Here is a 26,174-nt window from a genome sequence, read left to right as displayed (position 1 = left end):
GGGACAGGTCTACCTCTCGGGCATCAACTGTATTGCAACACAACGTTAACTATTAGAGATGTTCTCTCTGCCATTCATGTTGTACAAGCAGACATCTACACCACACAGGAGAATCCTGCACTACTTGGGTTTAATATTTCAGAAATCTTCCTAATCTACATGTTTTATGCGCTAATTCTTTCAACACACACACACACAGGAACCTGATCCAATCCTCACAACATCCACTTCCCAGCAGAGGTCACTGCGTAATGAGCAGACCAGTGAACCTATCCATAGCTCGGAAAGATGGAGGTGAAAGATGGCACTCCCCTCCAATTAAAACAATTTAACAAAAGCAAAATACTGGAGATCTGAACTAAAAACAGAAAACACTCAGGTCAGGCAGCAGCTGTGGAGAAACAGAGTTAACGTTTTAGGTCGATGACCCTTAATTAATTTCAGTTATCTCTCCACAGATGCCAAAATAATTGAATAGCTTGGGAAGGGGCAAGAGCTTAACACAACCCTGCATTTCTCCTCCCCCCCCCCCCCCCACACAGGACTGTCCCACTTGCCCCATACACTCTCAGTTGCCACATCTGAAGCAAGTAATCACATATTAATGTTTGCCCAGTTACTAAAAAGAAATAAAATGACATTCCGACAGAGCTAGTGTTTTTTTTTGGTTTTATTACACAATATTTGCGCGCCTGTTAACTAACACACAAGGTGCAGTGTCACAGGAGCAGTTATCACAATACTTAATAGGAATTCTACAAAAACAGTTCTTTTTAAACCAGCTAAAATCAGTTCTCCCCTCTAAAAGACAACACTCGATGATTAAACATGAGTCGGACAGAAGAGCTGCGATGTATGAAAACTAGGAAAGTGGCACTAATACTTTAGTTTCCATGCTTGTTATTCCTTCCACAAATACCTCGGAGACAGACTCCCACCCACCCCCACCCCGTTTAAAAAGATTACTAATGAAAACATAATTAGTCTTACTCCAGTAACACAAGAACACTTTGTCAAATCAATACTTTGCCTGCATTAGGACAGCCGGTTGGGCATGGGCAGCATGGAAACAGCGGCCCTTTTCAAGGCTCACAGTCCATGGATTATCAATCGGACGATGCACCCTTTCTCTTCCCCACCCACCCTGAAAAATAAAACCTACTCACACCCTCCTCCTGCACGACTAGTATTCAAAGCAAAGTTACAATCCTACAGGGAAATTAAAAAAGAGACAGACTGGTGAGCATTTTTTGGTTTGATTTGTGACTTTGCCACTGACTGGGGTGGGGCTATTTTAGGCAGGATAAATCCCCCTCACTTGCTGTCTGCTGACTGCGACATCCCCAAGGTCAATAACGCAGGAGGAGTGTGTGAGTGACTGGGAGAGAGAGAGCCATTGACCAAGCGCTGCACTCTGGTATCAGTATCACACAACTTCCCTCCCAGACAGAAAGTACAGGCCAGGGAGGAGGTTCCACCAACCACAAGCAACTGAGTCGACAATGAACAGGTATCTGGGGACTGAACGAGCTCCTGGCTCTTGGGGAGCCAGTCAACATTGCCAGAGTGAGCATTACTCCTCCTGGCATCGACTTAGTGCTTCTCCCTCCGCCACTCATGTGGCTAATCTCTGACCACATGGTGCCTTGCTCTGTGCAACTCCCTGGACCCAGGGATGGAGTTAGAGCATGATAATGCTCAGCCTCAAAAGGTGGCTGGTTCACAGATGGTGAGACAGACAGGGGGAGGGGAGAAAGATGTGGTGCTGTAGCCTCTCACAACCTGCACCAACAGAACCCACCTGCATGTGTGAGAGAGACTAGCAGAAACGGCTGGCAAGACCCAGTGGAACAGAAGGGGTTAATGCTTCAGGTGTCACCGCTACCTGACCCCCTAAAAAACACACCAAACAGCCAAAGACATGGACTAGGTTCCTCTCCGTCCCCCAGCCGCTCCCTGTCTGCACCCCTCACAAAGTCCCGGGCCAGCAGGCAAGCTCAGAGATTCACTCTCAGGGCAGTGAAAGCTCATTTGTTGCAAGAATGAGCAACTATTAATAAAAGTAAAATAAAACGAAACATCGGGAATGCCACAAGGACAGCAGACGACTCCTGGTGCGAAGATTCCATCTTGAGCAACAGATTTTACAGGCAGTCAGCAACCTGGAGTATTTGACCCTTGAAGAACGCCTGTCCCATCACCTCGGACTTGTCGTTTCATTGTAAAGCAGCCTGCGTTGGCCCGACCAGAGAGAGTTTCACTACAACTCAAACACGACCTAAAAACAAAGACAGAAATCCAGGAGCGGGAGGCAGTGAACCTCCCATCACGCAGCCCCCTTGTTATCGAGTGTTCCGCAACTTGTTGCTGCCGTGTGACGGGGTGGGTAAAATGAGGCTCCCAATGGCAGGATATTCATGGGCATGAGCCACTGAATCCCCCACCACCACGGTGCTCCTGCAACTATCAGACAGACAGTCATTCAGGGGTTTATAACACAGTTCCCCCACCTCACAGATGAATTCTACCCAAGCTGCCCTTCAGACCTAGAACAGACGAGGGAGGGAGGGAGAGAGAATCTCAACCAAAATCGCTGCACGTCACATCAAAAGAGGCCCCTACTGAACCGGTACATCAGCCCCTACAGACTCCTCTCCCCTTCCAGGGCTCAAACCCTACGCTACAAGCCCAGGTAACTAGTCTACAATTCACTGGCTTCTACAATCAGTTGTTATCTGAGAACTGAAGGGAAAATAAAACGTAAAAAAATCATGCTGCATTTAAAAACACAACCTGCCCCGCCCCTCCCAATCGGAGACAATGATGTGGGTCTGAAAGCAGTGGAGAAAAGGTACACCCAGAGAACTATACATCTGTACAACTGAAAACCACCGTGAAAAAAGTTGGGATTGTTTTCTGGTCTTGTAAAGTGAAACGGGAGGTGCGCAAGCTCCTCTCCCTCCGTTACTTTTCCTCCTTCTTCTCTTCCTCTTCAGACGGGTAGGAATGCCACGTCAGGCGCTCCTCGTAGAACGAGATCACCACCTGGGGACACTTGACGTTTGCTTCTTTTGCCGGGACCAAGTCAGCCTCGTCAGAGTTCCTCCTGGACGGACGGACAGAAGAAAGAAAACAAGTTTGTTGTTGGGAACAAATGTTAATCCGACCCGGTCTCATTTCTGCGCTCCTCTAATTATGCCCTCCTGAGCATCCATGATTATAAATCGCTCAACCATCGGTGGCCGTGCCTTCTGTTGCCTGGGCCCCAAGCTCTGGAATTCCCTCCCTAAACCTCTCTGCCTCTCTCTCCTCCTTCGAGACGCTCCTTAAAATATATCTCTTTGACCAAGCTTTTGGTCACCTGCGCTAATTTCTACTTATGCGGCTTGGTGTCAAATTTTTTGTCTCAATAGTTCTGTGAAGCGCCTTGCGATGTTTCACTACGTTAAAGGCCCTATATAAAGACAAGTTGTCATGGTTGCAGTTACATAACAGACCCAGCAAAATTTATCAAAGCTTACATCAACTCGCGTTTAGACATGTCCTTTTGGGCGAATGTTGTGTACTCCAGGGTCAGGAACCATTGCTGTGTCTCGAATAGTCCCACTGCCCTTGTTAAATACTCTCAGTGAGACCAGAGTAGATTAGGCCCATATTCTCTGAAGTTTAAAAGAATGAGAGGTGATCTCATAGAAACATACAAAATTCTGAAGGGGGATTGACAGGGTAGATGCTGAGAGGTTGTTTCCCCCGGGCTGGAGTGTCTAGAACCAGGGGGCACAGTCTCAGGATAAGGGTTCGGCAATTTAGGACTGAGATGAGGAAGAATTTCTTCACTCAGAGCGTAGTGAATCTTTGGAATTCTCTGCCCCAGAGGGCTGTGGGTGCTCAGTCTCTGAATATATTTAAGGCTGAGATCGATAGATTTTTGGAGTGTAGGGGAATCCAGGGATATGGGGATCGGGTGGGAAAGTAGAGTTGAGGTAGATGATCAGCCATGATCTTATTGAATGGCAGAGCAGGTACGAGGGGCCGAATGGCTGACTCCTGCTCCTAATTCTTGTGTTTGTCAAAGCACAAGCAAGGCCCAGGTGATGGTGTTAATCCCCCTTCTCTCATCTTCCACAGTGGCTGCACTGCATCTCCCCAGGGAAAACATTTAGAAGGCTGCGGGGAAAGAGCACAGGGAGTGGGGCTAACTGGATCGCTCTTACACAGAGCCGGCATAGGCACGATGGGCCGAATGGTCTCCTGTGCTGTATGGTTATATTCCATGATTTCCCTCTCTCACTCCGCACTACAGCCACTCACAGACCTTTGGGTTGGTTGTGCCAGTTAGGAGTGGTTTTGTGGACCTAAGCCCCTCCCAGCACCGTCCACACGATAGATCTAGCTCGCTCACTCTCCCCCCACTGCGGCTTCATTCAGTGAGAGGTCAAAAACCCTTCAGAAATACCAGTACAAACCGAACCAATGTCCTAGGGGGAGTGTTTGCTCGTGCTGTTGGGGAGGAGTTAAACTAATATGGCAGGGGGATGGGAACCCATGCAGGGAGACAGAGGGAAGTAGAATGGGTGGAGGGGGGGGGGGGCAGAAGCAAAAGACAGAAAGAAGAAAAGTAAAAGTGAGGGCAGAGAAACCCAAGACAAAAAGCAAAAAGGGCTACATTACAGCAAAATTCCAAAGGGGCAAAGTTGCTGAAAAGACAAGCCTGAAGGCTCTGTGCCTCCAAGCGAGGAGTAGTCGGAATAATGTGGACAAATTAACTGCGCCGGTAGCAGTTAACGGGTATGATGTAATTGGCGTCACGGAGACATGGCTCCAGGGTGACCAAGGCTGGGAACTCAACATCCAGGGGTATTCAACATTTAGGAAGGATAGACAGAAAGGAAAAGGAGGTGGGGTGGCATTGTTGGTTAAAGAGGAAATTAATGCAATAGTAAGAAAGGGCATTAGATTGGATGATGTGGAATCGGTATGGGTGGAGCTACGGAATACCAAGGGGCAGAAAACGCTAGTGGGAGTTGTGTACAGGCCACCAAACAGTAGTAGTAAGGTTGGGGACAGCATCAAACAAGAAATTAGGGATGAATGCAATAAAGGTACAGCAGTTATCATGGGTGACTTTAATCTATATATTGATTGGGCTAACCAAACTGGTAGCAATACAGTGGAGGAGGATTTCCCAGAGTGTATTAGGGATAGTTTTCTCGACCAATATGTCGAGGAACCAACCAGGGAGCTGGCCATCCAAGACTGGGTGATGTGTAATGAGAAAGGACTAATTAGCAATCTTGTTGTGCGAGACCCCTTGGGGAAGAGTGACTATAACATTGTAGAATTCTTTATTAAGATGGAGAGTGACACAGTTAATTCAGAAACTAGGGTCCTGAACTTAAGGAAAGGTAACTTCGATGGTTTGAGGTGTGAATTGGCTAGAATAGACTGGCAAATGATACTTAAAGGGCCCAAGTTTCCACAAGAAAAAAAATGGGTGCCCCTCCGAGCTGGGCGCCCGTTTTTCGCGCCTAAAACGGCGCCTAAAAAAATCCTCGGTATTCTCCACCTACATGCAGGTCCTCTGGCTCTCGGCGCAGCCAGCACGAGCTGTGGGGGAGCGGAGCCAGGTCCCGGCGATGAAAACAGTGCCGGGACCTCTGCACATGCGCGCTACAGTCGGCACGCAAGTGCAGTAGCTCCAGGCGCCCGAAACTGTGTGGGAGGGGCCCGAAGCACGCAGCCCCTAGCTCTGGCTGAATGGCCTCACTGGGGCTGCGTGAATAAGGCTCCTCCCACGGCCAGCTCCTGCTCCCCCCTGCCTCTGGACCAGACCCGACACCCGCTCCCCTACCCCGCCGCCGACCAGACCTCCGCTCCCTCCCCACCGACCAGACCCGTCTCTCTCTCTCTCTCTCTCTCCCTCCCTCCCTCCCTCTCTCCCCTCTCTCCCCTCTCTCCCCTCTCTCCCCTCTCTCCCCTCTCTCCCCTCTCTCCCCTCTCTCCCCTCTCTCCCTCTCTCCCTCTCTCCCTCTCTCCCTCTCTCCCTCTCTCCCTCTCTCCCTCTCTCTCTCTCTCTCTCTCCCCCTCCCGCTCAGCGGCACGAACGGCTGCAGAATTCTCCCTGGCTGAAGCACTTTCACACAGGTAGGAAGATGGTTTATTTAATCTTTTCTTGGCTTATAAATGTTTATTCAGGTTGGATTTATTTGTATAATATTTGTAGAAGTATAAATAAGGATTTATTGTAGAATTTAATGAGTTCCCTTCCCCCCCCCCTCCTTCCCCCACCTCGTTCTGGACGCCTAATTTGTAACCTGCGCCTGATTTTTTAATGTGTAGAACAGGTTTTTTCAGTTCTACAAAAATCTTCACTTGCTCCATTCTACTTTAGTTTGGAGTACGTTTTCACTGTGGAAACTTTCAAATCAGGCGTCAGTGGCCGGACACGCCCCCTTTTGAAGAAAAAATTCTGTTCCAAAGTAGAACTGTTCTACCTGACTAGAACTGCAGAAAAAAAAATGTGGAGAATTGCGATTTCTAAGATAGTCCGTTCTCCACCAGTTGCTCCTAAAAATCAGGCGCAAATCATGTGGAAACTTGGGCCCAATGGGTTGACGGTGGATAGGCAATGATCACATGGATGAACTTCAGCAATTGTACATTCCTGTCTGGATAAAAATTAAACGGGGAAAGTGGCTCAACCGTGGCTAAGAAGGGAAATTAAGGATAATGTTAAATCCAAAGAAGAGGCATATAAATTGGCCAGAAAAAGCAGCAAACCTGAGGTCTGTGAGAAATTTAGAATTCAGCAGAGGAGGACAAAGGGTTTAATTAAGAGGGGGAAAATAGAGTACGAGAAGAAGCTTACCGGGAACATAAAAACTGACTGCAAAAGCTTCTATAGGTGTGAAGAGAAAAAGATTAGTGAAGACAAATGTAGCTCCCTTGCAGTCGGATTCAGGTGAATTTATAATGGGGAACAAAGAAATGGCAGACCATTTGAATAAATACTTTGGTTCTGTCTTCACTAAGGAAGACACAAATAACATTCCGGAAGTACTAGAGGACCGAGAGTCTAGTGAGAAGGAGGAACTGAAGGAAATCCTTATTAGGCAGGAAATTGTGTTAGGGAAATTGATGGGATTGAAGGCGGATAAATCCCCAGGGCCTGATAGTCTGCATCCCAGAGTACTGAAAGGAAGTGGCCCTAGAAATAGTGGATGCATTGGTGATCATTTTCCAACAGTCTATCGACTCTGGGTCAGTTCCTATGGACTGGAGGGTTACTAATTTAAAAAGGGAGGGAGCGAGAAAGTAGGTATTTATAGACCGGTTAACCTGACATCAGTGGTGGGGAAAATGTTGGAATCAATTATTAAGGATGAAATAGCAGCGCATTTGGAAAGCAGTGACAGGATCGGTCCAAGTCAGCATGGATTTATGAAGGGGAAATCATTCTTGACAAATCTTCTGGAATTTTTTAAGGATATAACTAGTAGAGTGGACAAGGGAGAACTAGTGGATGTGGTGTATTTGGACTTTCAAAAGGCTTTTGACAAGATCCCACACAAGAGATTGGTGTGCAAAATCAAAGCACATGGTATTGGGGGTAATATACTGACGTAGATAGAGGACTGGTTGGCAGACAGGAAGCAGAGAGTCGGGATAAACGGGTCCTTTTCAGAATGGCAGGCAGTGACTAGTGGAGTGCCGCAGGGTTCAGTGCTGGGACCCCAGCTCTTTACAATATACATCAATGATTTGAATGAAGGAATTGAGTGTAATGTCTCCAACTTTGCAGATGACACTAAACTGGGTGGCGGTGTGAGCTGTGAGGGGGACGCTAAGAGGCTGCAGGGTGACTTGGACAGGTTAGGTGAGTGGGCAAATGCATGGCAGATGCAGTATAATGTGGATAAATGTGAGGTTATCCACTTTGGTGGCAAAAACGCAAAGACAGATTATCTGAATGGTGGCAGATTAGGAAAAGGGGAGGTGCAACGAGACCTGGGTGTCATGGTTCATCAGTCATTGAAAGTCGGCATACGGGTACAGCAGGCAGTGAAGGTGGCAAATGGTCTGTTGGCCTTCATAGATAGGGGATTTGAGTATAGGAACAGGGAGGTCTTACTGCAGTTGTACAGGGCCTTGTTGAGGCCTCACCTGGAATATGGTGTTCAGTTTTGGTCTCCTAATCTGAGGAAGGACGTTCTTGCTATTGAGGGAGTGCAGCGAAGGTTCACCAGATTGATTCCCGGGATGGCTGGACTGACGTATGAGGAGAGACTGGATCAACTGGGCCTTTATATATTGGAGTTTAGAAGGATGAGAGGGGATCTCATAGAAACATACAAGATTCTGACGGGACGGGACAGTTTAGATGCAGGTAGATTGTTCCCGATGTTGGGGAAGTCCAGAACCAGGGGACACAGTCTTAGGATAAGGGGTAGGCCATTTAGGACTGAGATGAGGAGAAACTTCTTCATTCAGAGAGTTGTTAACCTGTGGAATTCCCTGCCGCAGAGAGTTGTTGATGCCAGTTCATTGGATATATTCAAGAGGGAGTTAGATTATAGCCCTTAAGGCTAGGGGAATCAAGGGGTATGGAGAGAAAGCAGGAAAGGGGTACTGAGGGAATGATCAGCCATGATCTTATTGTTGAATGGTGGTGTAGGCTCGAAGGGCCGAATGGCCTACTCCTGCACCTATTTTCTATGTTTCTAAACCTTAAAAGCTGGAACTCACCACTTCATGAGGAACATGAGTTCTCCACTCGAGTCTGTTGCCCCAATAATACGCTCTGGCTCCAGTCCTCTGGCAAAGCCCCGCGGCTTCTCCTGCTGAAAGAAAAACACATTAGCGCTCGAGTGGGCAGGGTGGAGGATGGACCGGGGCGGGGGAGGGCTGGGGGAAGGCGGGGCCTGGGGTGGGTGGGCCGGGGTGTCTGACCTGGAAGATTTAATCACCGTGTCGCACTGAGAAATTCACACACTGCGAGCCAAGCTTGCTCACTTCCAGGGGCCATTAAACATCCTAGGTTGACCGGACCAGTCAACAACGACCGGGATATCAGCAAGGGGCTGAGAGAGGGAAATCATGGAATATAATCACAGCACAGGAGGCCGCCGTTTGGCCCAGCGTGCCTGTGCCGGCTCTGTGAAAGAGCAATCCAATCAGTCCCACTTCCCCTGCTCTTTCCCCACAGCCCTGAAATGTTTTCCCCTGGGGAAATGATGTGCTGCAGCCACTGTGGAAGATGAGAGGAGATGAACGTGCCGGTGGATTGAATCTTCCATTACAGAGCACCTTGAGCACAGACAGACCCTCGGCCGTCCTCAATATGTGCTAGCTTCTCGGCGAGAGACTGCAGTTTAAGTTTCTGTTCTGTGCAGTTTGCCTCTATTCACTTAATACAAGATGCAGACTTTCCGCTGGGGGATTCAGATTCCAGCTCATTGGTGGGACAGGCGTCGGACGGCGAGGGACAGGGCTTGTGGAGAGCAGGGGCTCACGATTCTGTCCCTGTGTGATACAATCAGAGAACCAGTGAGGGAACGCGCAGATACAGACCAACTCTTATCACCAGAATAATTCTAGAAAACTGTACTCACGTCACAATAAGCGGCAGAGACCATTTATTACATTGCAACAAGAAAAGTTTGGAAAATGTGCCTAGGCTTTTACACTTTACTGAAGCTCTGTGCATTCTCCGTTCGAGAATCGGGTCGGTGCAGGATAGGGAAGAGCAGGCAACGGCAAACATTCACTCACCTCCTCTCGCTTTTTCTTGTTTTTATTTTCCTCGGTTTCAGTATCGGAATCCGCTTTCCGTTTGGGCCCCTCGGTTTTATCGACGCCATCGTGTGCTACTTTCTGCGACTGCAAGAACTCTGCGATGAGGTCGGGGCAGTCGAGGTTCTCCTCGGGCTCCCACGTGTTGTCGTCGCTGGAAAATAATTTAGTTTACAGATCGCAGGACAGCAGGACCCGAAACACTGCCATTCACTAGGTTTATCAACACTGCTCTGTATTAATACAGGCATGACCCGGAAAATCTCAGCTCCTTTCCGTTGGGAATCTTAAACTGGGACAATATGAATATAACTGGGGCACGGTTAGGGCGGGGGAAACCACTGGAGCAGGGTCAGAGGGTGGGGAGGGACGGGACACGAGCAGGGTCAGAGGGTGGGGCACTGGAGCAGAAACATAGAAAATAGGTGCAGGAGTAGGCCATTTGGCCCTTCGATCCTGCACCACCATTCAATAAGATCATGGCTGATCATTCACCTCAGTACCCCTTTCCTGCTTTCTCTCCATACCCCTTGATCCCTTTGGCTGTAAGGGCCATATCTAACTCCCTCTTGAATATATCTAAATGAATTGACCTCAACAACTTTCTGCAGTAGAGAATGCCTCAGGTTAACCACTCTGAGTGAAAAAGTTTCTCCTCATCTCGGTCCTAAATGGCTTACCCCTTATCCTTAGACTGTGACCCCTGGTTCTGGAACTCCCCAGCAACGGGAACATTCTTCCTGCCTCTAACCTGTCCAATCCCATCAGAATTTTATATGTTTCTATGAGATCCCCTCTCATTCTTCTAAACTCCAGTGGATACAGGTTCAGTCGATCCAGTCTCTCCTCATGTGTCAGTCCAGCCATCCCAGGATTCAGTCTGGTGAACCTTCGCTGCACGCCCTCAATAGCAAGAATGTCCTTCCTCAGGATTAGGAGACCAAAACTGCGCACAATATTCAAGGTGTGGCCTCACCAAAGCTCTGTACAACTGCAGTAAGACCTCCCTGCTCCTATACTCAAATCCTCTAGCTATGAAGGCCAACATGCCATTTGCCTTCTTCACCGCCTGTTGTACCTGCATGCCGACCTTCAATGACTGATGTACCATGACACCCAGGTCTCGTTGCACCTCCCCTTTTACTAATCGTTCACCAATAGTCTGTCTTCATGTTTTTGCCACCAAAGTGGATAACCTCACATTTATCCACATTATACTGCTTCTGCCATGCATTTGCCCACTCACCTAACCTGTCCAAGTCACCCTGCAGCCTCTTAGCATCCTCCTCACAGATCACACCACCACCCAGCTTAGTGTCATCTGCAAAGTTGGAGATATTACACTCAATTCCTTCATCTAAATCATTGATATATATTGTAAATAGCTGGGGTCCCAGCACTGAATCCTGCGGCACCCCACTGGTCACTGCCTGCCATTCTGAAAAGGACCCGTTTATCCTGACTCTCTGCTTCCTGTCTGCCAACCAGTTCTCTATCCGCGTCAGTACATTACCCCCAATACCATGTGCTTTAATTTTGCACACCAATCTCTTGAGTGGGACCTTGTCAAAAGCCTTTTGAAAGCCCAAATACACCACATCCACTAGTTCTCCCTTGTCCACTCTACTACTTACATCCTCAAAAAATTCCAGAAGATTTGTCAAGCATGATTTCCCTTTCATAAATCCATGCTGACTTGGACCGATCCGGTCACTGCTTTCCAAATATGCTACTATTTCAACTTAATAATTTATTCCAACATTTTCCCCACCACCGATGTCAGGCTATGTTTTCTCTCTCCCACCTTTTTTTTTTTAAAAAGTGGTGTTACATTAGCTACCCTCCAGTCCATAGCAACTGATCCAGAGTCTATAGAATGAGAGAGTGTACGAGAGAGAGAGAGAGAGCGAGAGAAAGAGAGAGCACAAGAGAAAGTGAAGAGAGAGAGAGAGAGAGAGAGAGAGAGAGAGAGAGAGAGATAAGGAGGCAGGTTCAGCAGGTGAGGGGAGGAGGGAACAGGAGTGGAGTTAGAGTGTAGGGGGGAACTGGAGCGGAGTTAGAGAGTCGAGGGTGGGGGACGGGGGGAACTGGAGCAGGGTTACAGGGTGGAGGGTTGGGGAAGCGGGGAGAGAAACAGGAGCGGTGGCAGGGGGAACAGGAGCAAGGCTAGAGGGTGGGGGAGAACAGGAGCAGTGTTAGAGGACGGGGGTTTGAACAGGAGCAGGGTTACAGGGCGGGGATAAATTCCATACAGTGCTGTGAATCCACATTGGAACTATATTACATTTTGCAGCTCACTTTCCTCAGCACAGCAATGAACCTTTGATTAAATGCATACTTTCCACACACAGTAGTGAAGTTTCTAACAACACAGCTAGGCTGGACACAGTGTGCTGCATCCCTCACTGCAAGTGAGGCAGCCCAAACACAGATGTTGCACAGACTCTGTAGTAACTCACCATTATCCACATGGATTTAGCCTCCTTTCCTCCAAAAGTGGGTCCACAGTCAGACACTGACTGGGGAAAATCACAGGAGCAAACCAGTGGCCCAACGCCGCGATGTCTGTATCTCGGGAACATCTCCCAGGTTACCGATTCTCAACATTTTTAACCTTTCTTCCCCTATAAACCCTCATTGAATAACTGCGAAAGTGACCCAGCAACCCAGTCAATCAATGCACCGGGTAATTGTACGGAGCTGGACAGAGAGCAAGATGGGGGAGGGAGGGCAGAGAGAGAGAGAGAGAGAGAGAGAGTGAGAGACAGAGAGACAGGCAAGATGAAATCAGATTGCAGTGTTGGCGACAGTGGGATGGATGGGTGACTGTCCACTTGAGTGATGTCAGTGTTCCAAGGATTCAACACATTTGATAGTTTTACTAGAAATAACGACAAGAGGAATCTCGCTCTGTCCCGCTCCTCACCCAGTGACCCAGGATGGGAAATGTCCTGTGGGTCTCGAGTAAGGACAGGACCCAGCTTGGCCGCGACGCTCCCCATGACGGAACAGCCTTCTGATGCTCACTGCTCTCATAGGAACAAGAGGAAACCATTCAGTCCCTTAAGCCTGTTCTGCCATTCAACAAGCTCATGGCTGGTCTGTGTCTTAACTCCACCTACCCCACCTGACTCCATATCTTTTTATACCAGTTTCTAGCAAAAATTGATCAATTTCAGATTTAAAATGATTAATTGAGCGAGCATCTACTGCTTTTTGAGAGAGAGAGAGAGTTCCACACTCTGACCACCCTTTGCGTGAAGAAGCGTTTCCCAACTTCTCCTGAACGGTCTGGCTCTGATTTTAAGGTTGTGTCTCCTTGTCCTCAACTCCCACCAGATGAGAAAATGTTGCTCCATCTGCCCCTGTCGATTCCTTTTACAATCGTAAAAATCTCAAAGCAAAATCACTTCTTAACCTTCTGTACTCCAGGGAATACATACATGGAAGGTATAACACGCAAACAGGCCATTCGGCCCAACTAGTCAGTGTTGATAGTTACCCTATATGTGAATAAATAGTTCGAGTCACATTTATTCACCCTGTTCCCATTTCCCTTTTCAATCCCTTTTCCTTCATCCACCTATTCAATCTAATCTTGAACGTTGACAACATTTCTGCTTCAACCACTAACCCTGAAAGTGAATCCACAGCCTCTGAACCAACAACATATAGATAGCGCCTTTAACGTAGTAAAACGTCCCAAGGCGCTTCACAGGAGTGTTATAAAACAAAACTGACATCGAGCCGCATAAATAGAAAGTAGGGCAGGTGACCAAAAGCTGGGTCAAAGAGGCAGGTTTTAAGCACAGTCTTAAAGGAAGAAAGAGAGGCGGAGAGGTTTAGGCAGGGAGTTCCAGAGCTTGGGGCCCAGGCAACAGAAGGCACGGTCACCAATGGTGGGATGATTATAATCAGGGATGGGCATGAGGGCAGAATTAGAGGAGCGCAGACATCTCGGGGGGTTGTGGGGCTGGAGGAGATTACAGAGATAGGGAGGGGCGAGGGCCATGGAGGGATTTGAAAACAAGGATGAGAATTTTGAAATCGAGGCGTTGCTTAACCGGGAGCCAATGGAGGTCAGCGAGCACAAGGGCTGATGGGTGAGTGGGACTGGGTGCGAGTTAGGACACGGGCAGCCGAGTATTGGATCACCTCTAGTTTACATAGGGTAGAATGTGGGAGGCCAACCAGGAGTGCGTTGGAATAGCCAAGTCTGGAGGTAACAAGGGCAAGGATGAGTTCTAAGTCTTACATTTAATCTTGTATGTATGGCCCCTCAAAGATTGAGCAACATACCCTATCCCGGGGCCGGCTTGTTTTTAAATGTTAAGTTTTGCACAGTGCAAAACTGTGACTGGGCCGCACAGCCCCTTAAAGGGGCCACGCACCCAAAAAAAGAATTGGGGGAAACATTGCTACTGGGTTGCCGCTTTTGTAATCTCACCCTTGGAACATTCTGGTGAATCTGCGCTGCACTACGCCCAAGGCCAGTATGAGGAACGGGCATTTAGCTCGGCCAGACATCGCGGGTGTTCAATACTCACTCGGAGAATCCTTTCCATTTGAGCAGATATTCCACTTTTCCCTTCACTATGCGCCTGTCCAGTACTTTTTCCACCACGTACTCTTCCTCCTCCTCCTCCAGAACCTCCTCCACTTTCTTCTTGCTTGGCTTTTTCCCCACCGCGTCCAGTCTTAAATTCAGAAGCGAGGCTGAGGCTGTTAAAAAAAAAACGGTTAACGACATTTAGAATTTGGAGAGACACCAAGGAGGGGATAACGGATGTGAGGAATTGACACGATTTAAAAATTCTCATCTTGGTTTTCAAATCCCTCCATGGCTTCACCTGTCCCTGTAATCTCCTCCAGCCCTACAACCCCCCGCCCCCCTCCCCTCTGGCCTCTTGCACACCTCCAACATCCTTTGCTCCACCATTGGTGGCCGTGTCTTCAGCTGCCTGGGCCCCAAGCTCCATAATTCTTACCCTAAACATTTCGCTCTTCCTTTAACACGCTCCTTAAAATCTAACTCTTTGAACAAGCTTTGGTCACTTATTCTAATATCTCCTTATGTAACTTGGGTTCAATTTGTTTTTGAAAAAAAAAAATCGCTCTGTGAAGCACCTTGGGGCATTTTACTACATTAAAGGCGGTTTAAGTGTCAGCTGTGGCTCAGTGGGTAGCACTCGCGCCTCGGAGTCAGAAGGTTGTCGGTTCAAGCCCCACTCCGCGGACTTGAGCAGATAAATCCAGGCTGACACTCCAGTGCAGTGCTGAGGGAATGCTGCATTGCTGGAGGTGCTGTCTTTCGGATGCGACGTTAAATTGCTCTCAGGTGGACGTAAAAGTTTCACGGCACTATTTCGAAGAAGAGCAGGGGAGTTATCCCCAGTGACCTGGTCATAATTTATCCCTCAATCAACAGAACAAACACAGTTTATCTGGTAATTGTCACAGTGCTGTGTGTGGGAGCTTGCTGTGCGCAAATTGGCTGCCGCGTTTCCCAAATTACAACAGTGACTACATTTCAAAAATACTTCATTGACTGCAAAGTGCTTTGAGAAGTCTGGTAGTGGTGAAAGGCGCTATATAAATGCAAGCATCAGTTCTCGGGGAGGAGGGGGACCGAGCATCGGCCTAGTCCGCACAAACCAAAGCAGAGGATGCGTGAAGCGCAGGTACACGAAGGAATAAGGTGGCCCCTTGCATCCAGTCATAGAGACCATTCAGCCCCTCGAATCTGCTCCGCCATCCAATGAGATCATGGTGGATCTCTACCTCAACTCCATTAGTTATTCCACATTGCTCGTCACCCTTACCCAACAAAAACCTGCCCATCTCAGTCTCGAAAGCTCCAACTATCTCCCAGCATCCACAGCCTTCTGGGGAAGTTCCAGAGTCCCACCACCCTTTGTGTGAAGAAGTGCTTCCTGACGACCTGGCTCTCATTTTAAGGTGCTGTCTCCTCGTTCTTGATTCCCCCCACCAGAGGAAACAGTTTCTCCGTATCTACCCTATCGAAGACCTCAAACTTCTAAACTCAATGGGATAAAAGCAAAGTTTATACAACCTATCCTCCTAATTTAGCCCTTTAAGCCCTGGTATCAGACATGGAGAGGCTATTTCCCCGGGCTGAAGAGTCTAGAACCAGAGGGCAGTCTCAGGATAAGGGGTCGGCTGTTTAAGACAGAGATGAGGAGGAATTTCCTCACTCAGAGGGTGGTGAATCTTTGGAATTCTCTGCTGCAAAGGACTGTGGATGTTGAATCATTGAGTATATTCAAGGCTGAGATCAATAGATTTTTGGACTCAATGGGAAATCAAAGGATATGAAGATCGAGCGAGAAAGGGGAGTTGAGGTCGAAGATCAATCATGATCTTATTGAGGGGCCATATAGAAACATAGAAAATAGGTGCAGGAGTAGGCCCTTTGAGCCTGCACCACCATTCAATAAGATCATGGCTGATCATTCCCTCAGTACCCCTTTCCTGCTTTCTCTCCATATCCCTTGATCCCTTTAGCCGTAAGGACCATACCCAACTCCCTTTTGAATATATTTAACGAACTGGCCTCAACAACTTTCTGTGGTAGAGAATTGCACAGGTTCATAATTCTCTGAGTGAAGAAGTTTCTCCCCATCTCGGTCCTAAATGGCTTACTCCTTATACTTAAGACTGTGACCCCGGTTCTGGAACTCCCCAGCATCGGGAACATTCTTCCTGCCTCTAACCTGTCCAATCCCGTCAAAATTTTAAATGTTTCTATGAGATCCCCTCTCATTCTTCTAAACTCCAGTGAATACAAGCCCAGTCGATCCACTCTCTCTCCTCATAGGTCAGTCCCACCATCCCGGGAATCAGTCTGGTGAACCTTCGCTGCACTCCCTCAATACCAAGAACGACCCTTCCTCAGATTAAGAGACTATTAGGAGATATGGCCAACTCCTGCTCCTAATTCTTATGTTCTTATCAGCCGCACCCCCTCCAATAGGCCCTTCCTGAGATGCAGTGGCCAGAAATGAACAGTTACTCCGATGGGGTCTGACCAAGGCTCTGTAGAACTGAAGCATCACCTCCTCCCGCTTCGGACGAAGGCCAACATTCCATTAACCATTCCGATTGCTTTTTGTCCCTCTCTTCCGGCTTTTAATGATTTGTGTACTTGGGACTCCCAAATTTCTTTGCTCCTCTACAGGTCTCACCATTTAGAAAATGTCGAGTTCCTCCTGCTCATTCTCCCCCCTCAGCTGTCCCTGAGGGTCGCTTCGAACTGCACAATCTGTTGTAAATAGTTTGACATTTTAAATTGTTGATCTGGTTAGTGTAGGTTATAAAAAGTTACTTGGCATGTTTTGCTGTTTCAAAATTGTTTCACTGCGGAACAAACTTACATTTAAAGTGTGGTCACAGGAATTATTTTTCTCCCCCCCCGAACTATTTCTAAAACTATGCGCTACTTTACAATTGAGTGCCTGTTGGGCTCCTTGGCCACCTTCCATGCTGCACGGCGTTCCTGCCCAGAGTCTACCGCTTCAACTCGCGCCAGTTTTCATCAGTTGTTGAGTTATTCTGATGCGAGTTCAATGGGTTTTTCCCTCCTCATGTCTGATTACACGATATGGTTTGCTGATCGCTCGGTGTTGCACTGAACAAAAGTTCAATTGTTTGTTCAAATCTTTGGCCGGTCTTTTGTGTTTGGATCACCACAGGAATCATTCCACGGAGAAACAGTTCCAGTCTTCCTGATTCACTTCAACCTCGCTGGTGGGACTTTGGGGGGGGGGGGGGGGGGGGGGCGAGTCATTATTTATCCAAATACCTAATAGTCTGAAGGCCGTGGGTTCAAATCCCACTCCAGAGACTTGAGCACAAAATCCAGACTTACATTCCAGTGCAGTATTGAGAGCGCCGCCCTGTCAGAGGGGCAGTGCTGAGGGAGCGCCGCACTGTCAGAGGGGCAGTGCTGAGGGAGCGCCGCACTGTCAGAGGGGCAGTGCTGAGGGAGCGCCGCACTGTCAGAGGGGCAGTGCTGAGGGAGCGCCGCACCGTCAGAGGGGCCGTCTTTCGGATGAGACGTTAAATCGAGGCCCCGTCTGCTCTCAGATGGGCGTAAAGGATCCCATGCCACTATTTCAAAGAAGAGCAGGGGAGTTATCATCTGTGTCCTGGCCAATATTTATTCCTCAATCAACATAACAAAAACAGATTATCAGGTCATTATCAAACTGCTGTTTGTGGGAGCTTGCTGTGTGCAAATTGGCTGCCGCGTTTCCTACATTACAATGGTGAATACACTTCAAAACTAGGTACTTTTAGTGACTGTGATGCACTTTCGGACATCCCGCTGTCATGAAAGGCGATATAATAATGCAAGTCTTTCTTACAATTGTATCAAACTGCTTAAAGGCAAGTAGGGGTGGGGCAGTAAGTGCCAGCCTTGCCAGTACCAGGCACCATTCCTCCTCCCCCCACCCCCCCCACCTCCTCCCCTCCCCCTGCAACCATGCGAGCTCAGAGTTGCCCAGTAAACCTGTAGCTGAAGGCCGTGTGAGAGGAAAACTGGATCCCACGGATAGTGACCGTGTCCCAGCCCCAACATGCCCCCCCACAGAGAGAGCTCCTGTGTGAACACGTGGGTCTACAGTCCTGGGAGAGTAAGGGAGCTGGCCAAGGAGCGACGGGTATCAGGGAGCAGCAGGAAATAGAACTTGCATTTTATAGATCGTGCCTTTCACCACCTCGGGGCGTCCAGGAGCACTTTGCAATTAAATGCTTCTGACGTGTAATCATTATTGCAATACAGGAAATAACATCTGATTGCAAGATTATAGAAACATAGAAATTTACAGCGCAGAAGGAGGCCATTTCGGCCCATCGTGTCTACGCCGGCCGACAAAGAGCCACATGGTCCTCGGTCAGCAGCCCTGAAGGTTACATATAAACCTATGAACAATGGCGGAAAACCAAAGAGCACCCAGCCCAACCAGTCCGCCTCACACAACTGCAACACTCCTTATACTGAAACATTCTACACTCCACCCCAACCGGAGCCATGTGATCTCCTGGGAGAGGCAAAAACCAGATAAAAACCCAGGCCAATTTAGGGAGAAAAAAATCTGGGAAAATTCCTCTCCGACCCATCCAGGCGATCACCCTGACCGTATTCGATTCCCTGCAGTACTTACCATTATATCTGTGGCGACCAACAAAAGGTCATCCAGTCTAATCCCAATTACCAGCTCTAGGTCCGTAACCCTGCAGGTTACGACACTTTAAGTGCCCATCCACCCATCTCTTAAAAAGTGGTGAGGGTTTCTGCATCCACCACTCTTCCAGGCAGCGAGTTCCAGATCCCTACAACCCTCTGCGTAAAGAAGCACCCCCCCCGTCAAATCCCCTCTCAACCTTCCACCAACCATCTTAAAACTATGCCCCCTTGTAATAGCCCCCTCCACCAATGTTAATAGGCCCTTACTATCCACTATGTCCAGGCCCCTCAATATTTTGTACACCTTCATGAGGTCTCCTCTCAACCTCCTCTGTTCCAATGAGAACAAACCCAGCCTATCCAATCTGTCCTCGTAACTAAAAGATTCTCCATTCCAGGTAGCATCCTAGTAAATCTCCTCTGCACCCTCTCCAGTGCAATCACATCCTTCCTATAATACGGCGACCAGAACTGCACACAGTACTCCAATCAAAGTATTATACAATTTAAGCATAACCTCCCTGCTCTTATATTCTATGCCTTGGCCAATAAAGGCAAGCATTCCGTATGCTTTCTTAACCACCTTATCCACCTGGCCTGCTACTTTCAGGGATCTCTAGACAAGCACTCCAAGGTCCCTTTGTTTATCCACACTATTAAGTGGCCTACCGCTTAATGTGCATCACCTCACACTTCTCTGAATTAAATTCCATTTGCCACTGCTCTACCCACCTGACCAGTAGATTGATATCCTCCTGCAGCCCATGACTTTCCTCTTCATTATCAACCACACAGCCAATTTTAGTGTTGTCTGCAAATTTCTTAATCATACTGCTTATATTCAAATCTAAATCATTGATATATACACAAAAAGCAATGGACCCAGTACGGAGCCCTGCGGAACCCCACTGGAAACATCCTTCCCGTCACAAAAAAATCCATCAATCATTACCTTTTGTTTCCTACCGCCAAGCCAATTTTGGATCCAACTTGCCACTTTGCCCTGGATCCCATAGGCTTTAACCATCATGACCAGTCTACCATGCAGGACCTTATCAAAAGCCTTGCTAAAGTCCATATATACTACATTGTACGCACTACCTTCATTGACCCTCTTGGGTTACCTCCTCAAAAAATTCAATCAGGTTAGTCAAACATGATCTTCCCTTAACAAATCCATGCTGACTGTCCCTAATTAATCCTTGCCTATCCAAATACAGATTTATCCTGTCTTTCAGGATTTTTTCCAATAATTTTCCCACCACTGACGTTAGGCTGACAGGACTGTAATTACTCAGCCTATCCCTTTTTCTCTTCTTAAACAAGGGTACTACATTAGTAGTCCTCCAATCCTCCAGCACATATCCAAAGAGGACTGGAAAATGATGGTCAAGGCCTCTGCTATTTCCTCTTTTACTTTGCTGAACAACCTGGGATGCATTTCATCCGGGCCTAGGGACTTATCTACTTTCAAAGCTGTTAAACCCCTTAATACTTCCTCTCACTATATTTATTTCATCCAGAATATCACACTCCTCCTCGATAGCAGTATCTACATTACCGCTTTCCTTTGTGAAAACAGATGCAAAGTATTCATTAAGAACCCTACCAACATCTTCCGCCTCCTCACAAAGATTACCTTCATGGTCTCTAATAAGCCCTACCCTTTCCTTTTACTCTTACGATATGTATAGAACATTTTAGGGTTTTCCTTAATTTTACTGGCCAAGAATTTCTCATGCTCTCTCAACATTCCGAATATCCTTTTTAATTTTACCTCCTATCTTTCTATATTCCTCTAAAGATTCTAAAGTATTTAGCCGTTGATATGGGACCTAAGCGTCCCTTTTTTTCCTTAATTCTCCCCTGTAAGTCTCTGAATATTAGATCAAGCCCATCACTTAAGTTTGAGATTGACACCCCTGACGTAGAGGAATGGCAATAGCTGACCAACACTGAACAGTGAAGCTAATGTCTAAAGAACCACCAGAATGTGCTGAATATTTCAGCCAAGGAACTGACATGTCTCACAGACATTCCCATCCTGAAGTTTCAGCGTCATCTCACAGAAAATAACTTTTTAAGAAGCGATGACATTAAAAGGAGGTTTCGATAGAGTAAATAGGGAAAAAACGATTCCCTCTGGTGAGTGGATCAATAATCAGAGGTAACAGATTCAAGATCCTTGGCAAAACATCGAGAGGGGAGATGAGGAGAAATGTTTTCACTGGGAGAGTTGTGGGGGACCTGGAACGCTCGGCCTGACCAGGTGGTGGGAGCTGATTCCATCAATAACTTTACACAGGAGTTGGACAGGTCCTGGAGGGTGAGGAACTTGAGGTTACAGACACACAGCAAGGGGCTGAACGGCCTGCTTTAGTGCTGACAGTTTCTGCGGATATATGAAACTGGCACTGCTTCCTAATCTGAGCCAGCAACAAATTTCATGCTCAGTTTTTTTCTTGTAAAACCCTTCCAACAGTGAGCGGCGAGTTTCTAACTGTGGAACATGAAGATTCACACGAGCGCTGCTGCGTTCCAGCACCTGCGGTTAACAGTCTGTTACCGATATAAAAACACAACTTGCTGGAAATACTCAGCAGGTCAGGCAGCATCTGTGGAGAGAGAAACAGAGTTAACGTTTCAGGTTGATGACCCTTCGTCAGAACTGGAAAAGTTTGAGATGGACCAGATTCTTAAGGAAGTGCAAGGAGGCACCGAAAGGGGAGGGGAAGAACAAAAGGTCTGTGATAGGGTGGAAGGCAGGAGAGATTTAAGATACAAAAGGGGATGATGGGCAAAAATGCCTCTGCACTTCCTTAAGAATCTGTTACATCTCAAACTTTCCCAGTTCTAAGGGTCACAGACCTGAAACGTTAACTGTTTCAGATGCTGCCTGACCCGTTGAGATTTCCAGCATTTTCTGTTTTTATTTCAGGTTCCAGCATCCGCAGTACTTTGCTTTTGTGTCCGATTACCAAATTGCCTGGCTAGAACTTTTCTTTCAAAACCGGTCTAAGACGGTCGGTTTAGCCTGAGACGGAAGATACTTAAAAAAAGGAATTGGTAAAAGTAGCGTGGGTGTGGGCGCGGAGACGCCGGCCGAGGCAGAGACGGTGATTGAGGCGGGGGGATGCAAGAGGAAAGCAGGCTCGCCGAGCATTTGTGTCCTCGCAAAGATTGCCCCCTTCCCGACGGGCTGCTGTGTCAAACCTGCAATATTGCTCAGTCCCAGGCGAGCTCAGGAATTTACAGCCTCTATCCCAAAACAACAACTTGTATTTATATAGCGGCTTTAACGTAGTGAAACGTCCGAAGGCGCTTCACAGGAGTATGCGATAATAGATTTGACACCGAACCGCAGAAGTAGAAATTAGCGCAGGTGACCAAAAGCTTGGTCAAAAAGGTAGCTTTAAGGAGCGTCTTGATGGAGGAAAGAGAGGTAGAGAGGTTGAGGAAGTTCCAGAGCTTGGGGCCCAGGCTACAGAAGGCACGGCCACCGGTGGTTGAGCGATTATAATCAGGGATGCTCAAGTGGGCAGAATTAGAGGAGCACAGACATCTCCCGGGGGGGGGGGGGGCTGGAGGAGGTTACAGAGATAGGGAGGGGTGAGGCCATGAGGGATTTGAAAACAAGGATGAGAATTTTGAAATCGAGGCATTGCTTAACCGGAGCCAATGTAGGTCAGCGAGCACATGGGGGGATGGGTGAGTGGGACTTGGTGCGAGATAGGACACGGGCTGCTGAGTTTTGGACCATCTCTAGTTTACATAGGGTAGAATGTGGGAGACCAGTCAGAAGTGCGTTGGAATAGTCAAGACTAGAGGCAGCAATGGCATGGGGAAGGTTTCAGCAGCATATGAGCTGACAATTTAGGACTTTAAATGCAAGGACTTAATTCTGTGGAGCATTTACATCGCACCACAGATTCACAGAACACTTATTTAAAATGCAACAAAAAATGCTCTACTGTGCACAGCTTGTAGCTGCTGGGATGTGTGAGTGGGAGGTCTGGAGCCAAGCCCCCCACCCCGCGGTGGGCCCTGCAGACATCTGTCCTGTTTCATAAGTAAAGATTGTCATAAATGGCAGTGGAATTTGAAGATGGAACTACTGGAGTGAAAGTCGACCAGATAACCCCTCGACCCACCTGCACAGACTCCTATTGACACACACAAGTGGATTATACATTATAACTTGTCTGGGAAGCCAGTGTCTCTGAGCAGATATTGACACTACACAACCTCGCTCTCTTATCCCAGCTGCAGTGTGGAACCAGGCGTTAACACAACCCTTGGCAACCAGCTCACAGACCTGGTCTCCTGGTATCTGAATTAAAACAACAGCATTACTTCACCTTCCCAGTCCCACAATCTTCATCCAGATTCCTCACTAATAAAATCCCATGCTCGCCTGGACTTCACTGACTGTAAAGCACTGTCAGACATATGGTGGTCATGAAAGACACTATATAAATTCAAGTCTTTCTTTCTTCTCCTCCTTCAAGGTTTAAATCTTTTGTACGTTTAGCGTCAGAGGGTTCATTTTAATTTGAGACTCGTTTTTCGTAGTTGGACTCCAGTTAATGTGACAGCAGTGATGCCAGTAAAAACCAAATAAATAGAGGTTTCAATTTGATCCAGTGCCATGTCACCACATAAGGTTTCACAGTACTGGCATAGCAGGGCACTGAGCATCCTACTAAAATAACATGAAGCAACCCCCACCTTTGGTGCATGACCTCACGGAGCACATCAACAGAAGGTTATTCTGCTGCAGAAAAGTCACGAGCATTGTTCCCTCTAATTTTTTTGGGGGGGAATGGGGTGGTCCGTTTAACGGGCTACACGGCCCATTCAAATTTCCGCGCATGGGCGGTTTTTCCATCATAAAGCCATCAAGCGGCTTGCAAGAGTCTTCAAGGACTCTGCACGGCCATGCAGCTTAACAGGAACATTGGTCACGAGAAACTTTGATTAAGGTGTCAACACTGTCTCAGTGGGTAGCACTATCACCTCAAGAGTCAGAAGGTTGTGGATACAAGTTCCATTATTCTAGGCCGACACTTTAATGTGGTAGTGAGGGAGTGCTGCGCTCTGCCTCTCAGGAAAAGAATCCCACGGCAATTTGTAAGAAGAGCAGGGCCATCTTCCCCAATGCCCTGGGCCCCATATTTATCCCTCAACGAACATCACTAAAAACAAATTAAAAAGAAATAAGACTTTCAATTATATAGCGCCTTTCATGACCACAGGACATCTGAAAGCACTTCACAGCCAATTAAGTACTTTTGGAGTGTAGGCACTGTTGTAATGTGGGAAATGCGGCAGTCAATTTGCACACAGCAAGCCCCCACAAACAGCAATGTGATAATGACCAGATAATCTGTTTGTCTTATATTGATTGATGGATAAATATTGGCCCCAGGACACGGGGATAACTCCCCTGCACGTCTTCAAAATAATGCCATGGGATTTTTTACGTCTACCAGAGAGAGAGAGAGAGAGAGAGAGAGAGAGAGAGAGAGAGAGAGAGAGAGAGAGAACAGACAGGGCCTCAGTTTAACATCTCATCCGAAAGACGGCATCTCGGACAGTGCAGCACTCCCTCAGCACTGCACTGGGAGGATCAGCCTAAATTTATGTTCTCAAGCTCCTGGAGTGGGAGTTGAGTCCACAACCTTCTGACTCATAGGAGAGGGTGCTGCCCACTGAGCCACAGCTGATTATCTGGTTATTATCATGTTGCTGTTTGTGGGAGCTTGCTGTGCACAATTTGACTGCCTCGTTTCCTACATTACAATAGTGACCACACTTCAAAAAGTACTTCACTGGCTGCAAAGCGGTTTGGGATGTCTGGTGGTCGTGAATAGGTGCTACAGAAATGCCAACTAAGTCATTCTCAAACCCTTTTATTTATTTCAAAAACATTTAAACCCTATTCAGTCATCTGCTGGAAATACAAACATTTTAAATGCAACATTTAAAATATTTTCATAATGTTGACAAGAAAACGTGTCTGCATCTTTCAAATTTTTCTCTCTCAAAATTACTAGTTTCAAAACCATAAATGTATAAACATCTCGTTTCTTCTTCCTTTACAAGCTTTTTAATTCTAGATTTTTTTAAAAACTGAATTTAAATTCCCCAAGCTGCCGCGGTGGGATTTGAACTGTTGTCTGAGACCAGCAAGCTCCATGGGCTCAATGGACCCAGCAACCTGCCCACTGTGCCAATCGTTCCCCGAGTGCGCGTGCGCGCGGGCTTGGACAGACCAAGATGGCGGCGGACCCCGCCGAGCATGCCGGGACTTGTAGTTTCCGCCGCGGGAAGCGCGCTCCCACGATGCCCGCGCGGGCCCGGCTTTACGGCGAATAATAAACCCCGCCTCCCCTCCATAAAATCGCCAATATTCAGTCAGAAACAGCTTTCAAACCCGCCGCCGGGACCATCGGGCGCCGGGGGGGGGGAACTTTGAACAAAAAAAAGTGAAGGATTTAGAGACGATTTTTTGCGGTTGAAGGGCCCGCGCATGCGCAGTGGCGCGCTGCGCCGCGGCAGCATCGGGGTTTGAAAATAACAAAAGGGGGAGGGGAAAAACCCATTCGCTGGGATAAAAATAAAAATATGCTAAATGACACTAAAGCGCGGGGGGTTATAATGCATGGTGCGCGCGGTTGCAAATGAAGAGTTTTAAACATCCGAGGGGGGGGGGGGGGGGGATTCTTTGCATTTGCAAACCGCGCATGCGCGCCAGTCGCACAAGAGAAAAAGCTGGAAAAAAATACGGTTTTTAAAATTGAACAAAAGAAAAAGGGGTCGGAGAGCGACCAATGCAGCGAGGGGAAGCGGGTGCATATGTGCGCGGGGGGCCGGGCGCGGGGCTTGGCTGCAGGGGGGCTCGCGGCTCGCGGGCGGGAACCCGCACAATGAAACTCCGAGGCCGCCCACTCCCGCTCCCGTCCAATCGCCCCCGGCCCAATCCCGCGGCCCCGCAAATACCAGCACCACAAATCAGGCTTTAGCTTTGAAAACACGGTGGCGGGGAAAGGTAGGTGGGTGAGGAGAAACACACGCGCTGCCTTTTACCCATTATTGCCGCTGAAGATGGAGGCCGCCCGCCGGAGAGTCGGAACCAAGCTGCGGGGAACCGGCGGGTACCCGGACACCC

General features: G+C 47.9%; 1 protein-coding gene across 2 annotated transcripts; it reads right to left on the bottom strand.

The window, feature by feature from the left end:
* Nucleotides 1-652: 652 nt before the first annotated feature.
* On the bottom strand, nt 653-26,174 carry cbx1b (chromobox homolog 1b (HP1 beta homolog Drosophila)). Of its 2 annotated transcripts, none has more exons than XM_070864581.1 (5): nt 26,093-26,174; nt 14,340-14,514; nt 9,772-9,946; nt 8,746-8,840; nt 653-3,106 (listed from the first exon to the last, which is right to left on the bottom strand). In XM_070864581.1, the coding sequence occupies exons 1-5, from the start codon at nt 26,094-26,096 to the stop codon at nt 2,965-2,967; spliced, it is 591 nt and encodes a 196-aa protein (XP_070720682.1). In that variant the 5' UTR covers nt 26,097-26,174; the 3' UTR covers nt 653-2,964. The 2 variants fall into 2 exon arrangements, with proteins under 2 accessions (XP_070720682.1, XP_070720683.1); XM_070864582.1 differs by having other exon boundaries at nt 8,746-8,837.

Source organism: Pristiophorus japonicus, chromosome 21 (genome assembly GCF_044704955.1).
Source record: "Pristiophorus japonicus isolate sPriJap1 chromosome 21, sPriJap1.hap1, whole genome shotgun sequence".
In the NCBI taxonomy this organism is placed as follows: Eukaryota; Metazoa; Chordata; class Chondrichthyes; family Pristiophoridae; genus Pristiophorus; species Pristiophorus japonicus.
Note: the sequence above shows the minus strand (reverse complement) of the source record. Positions and strands in the feature narration are given on the sequence as shown.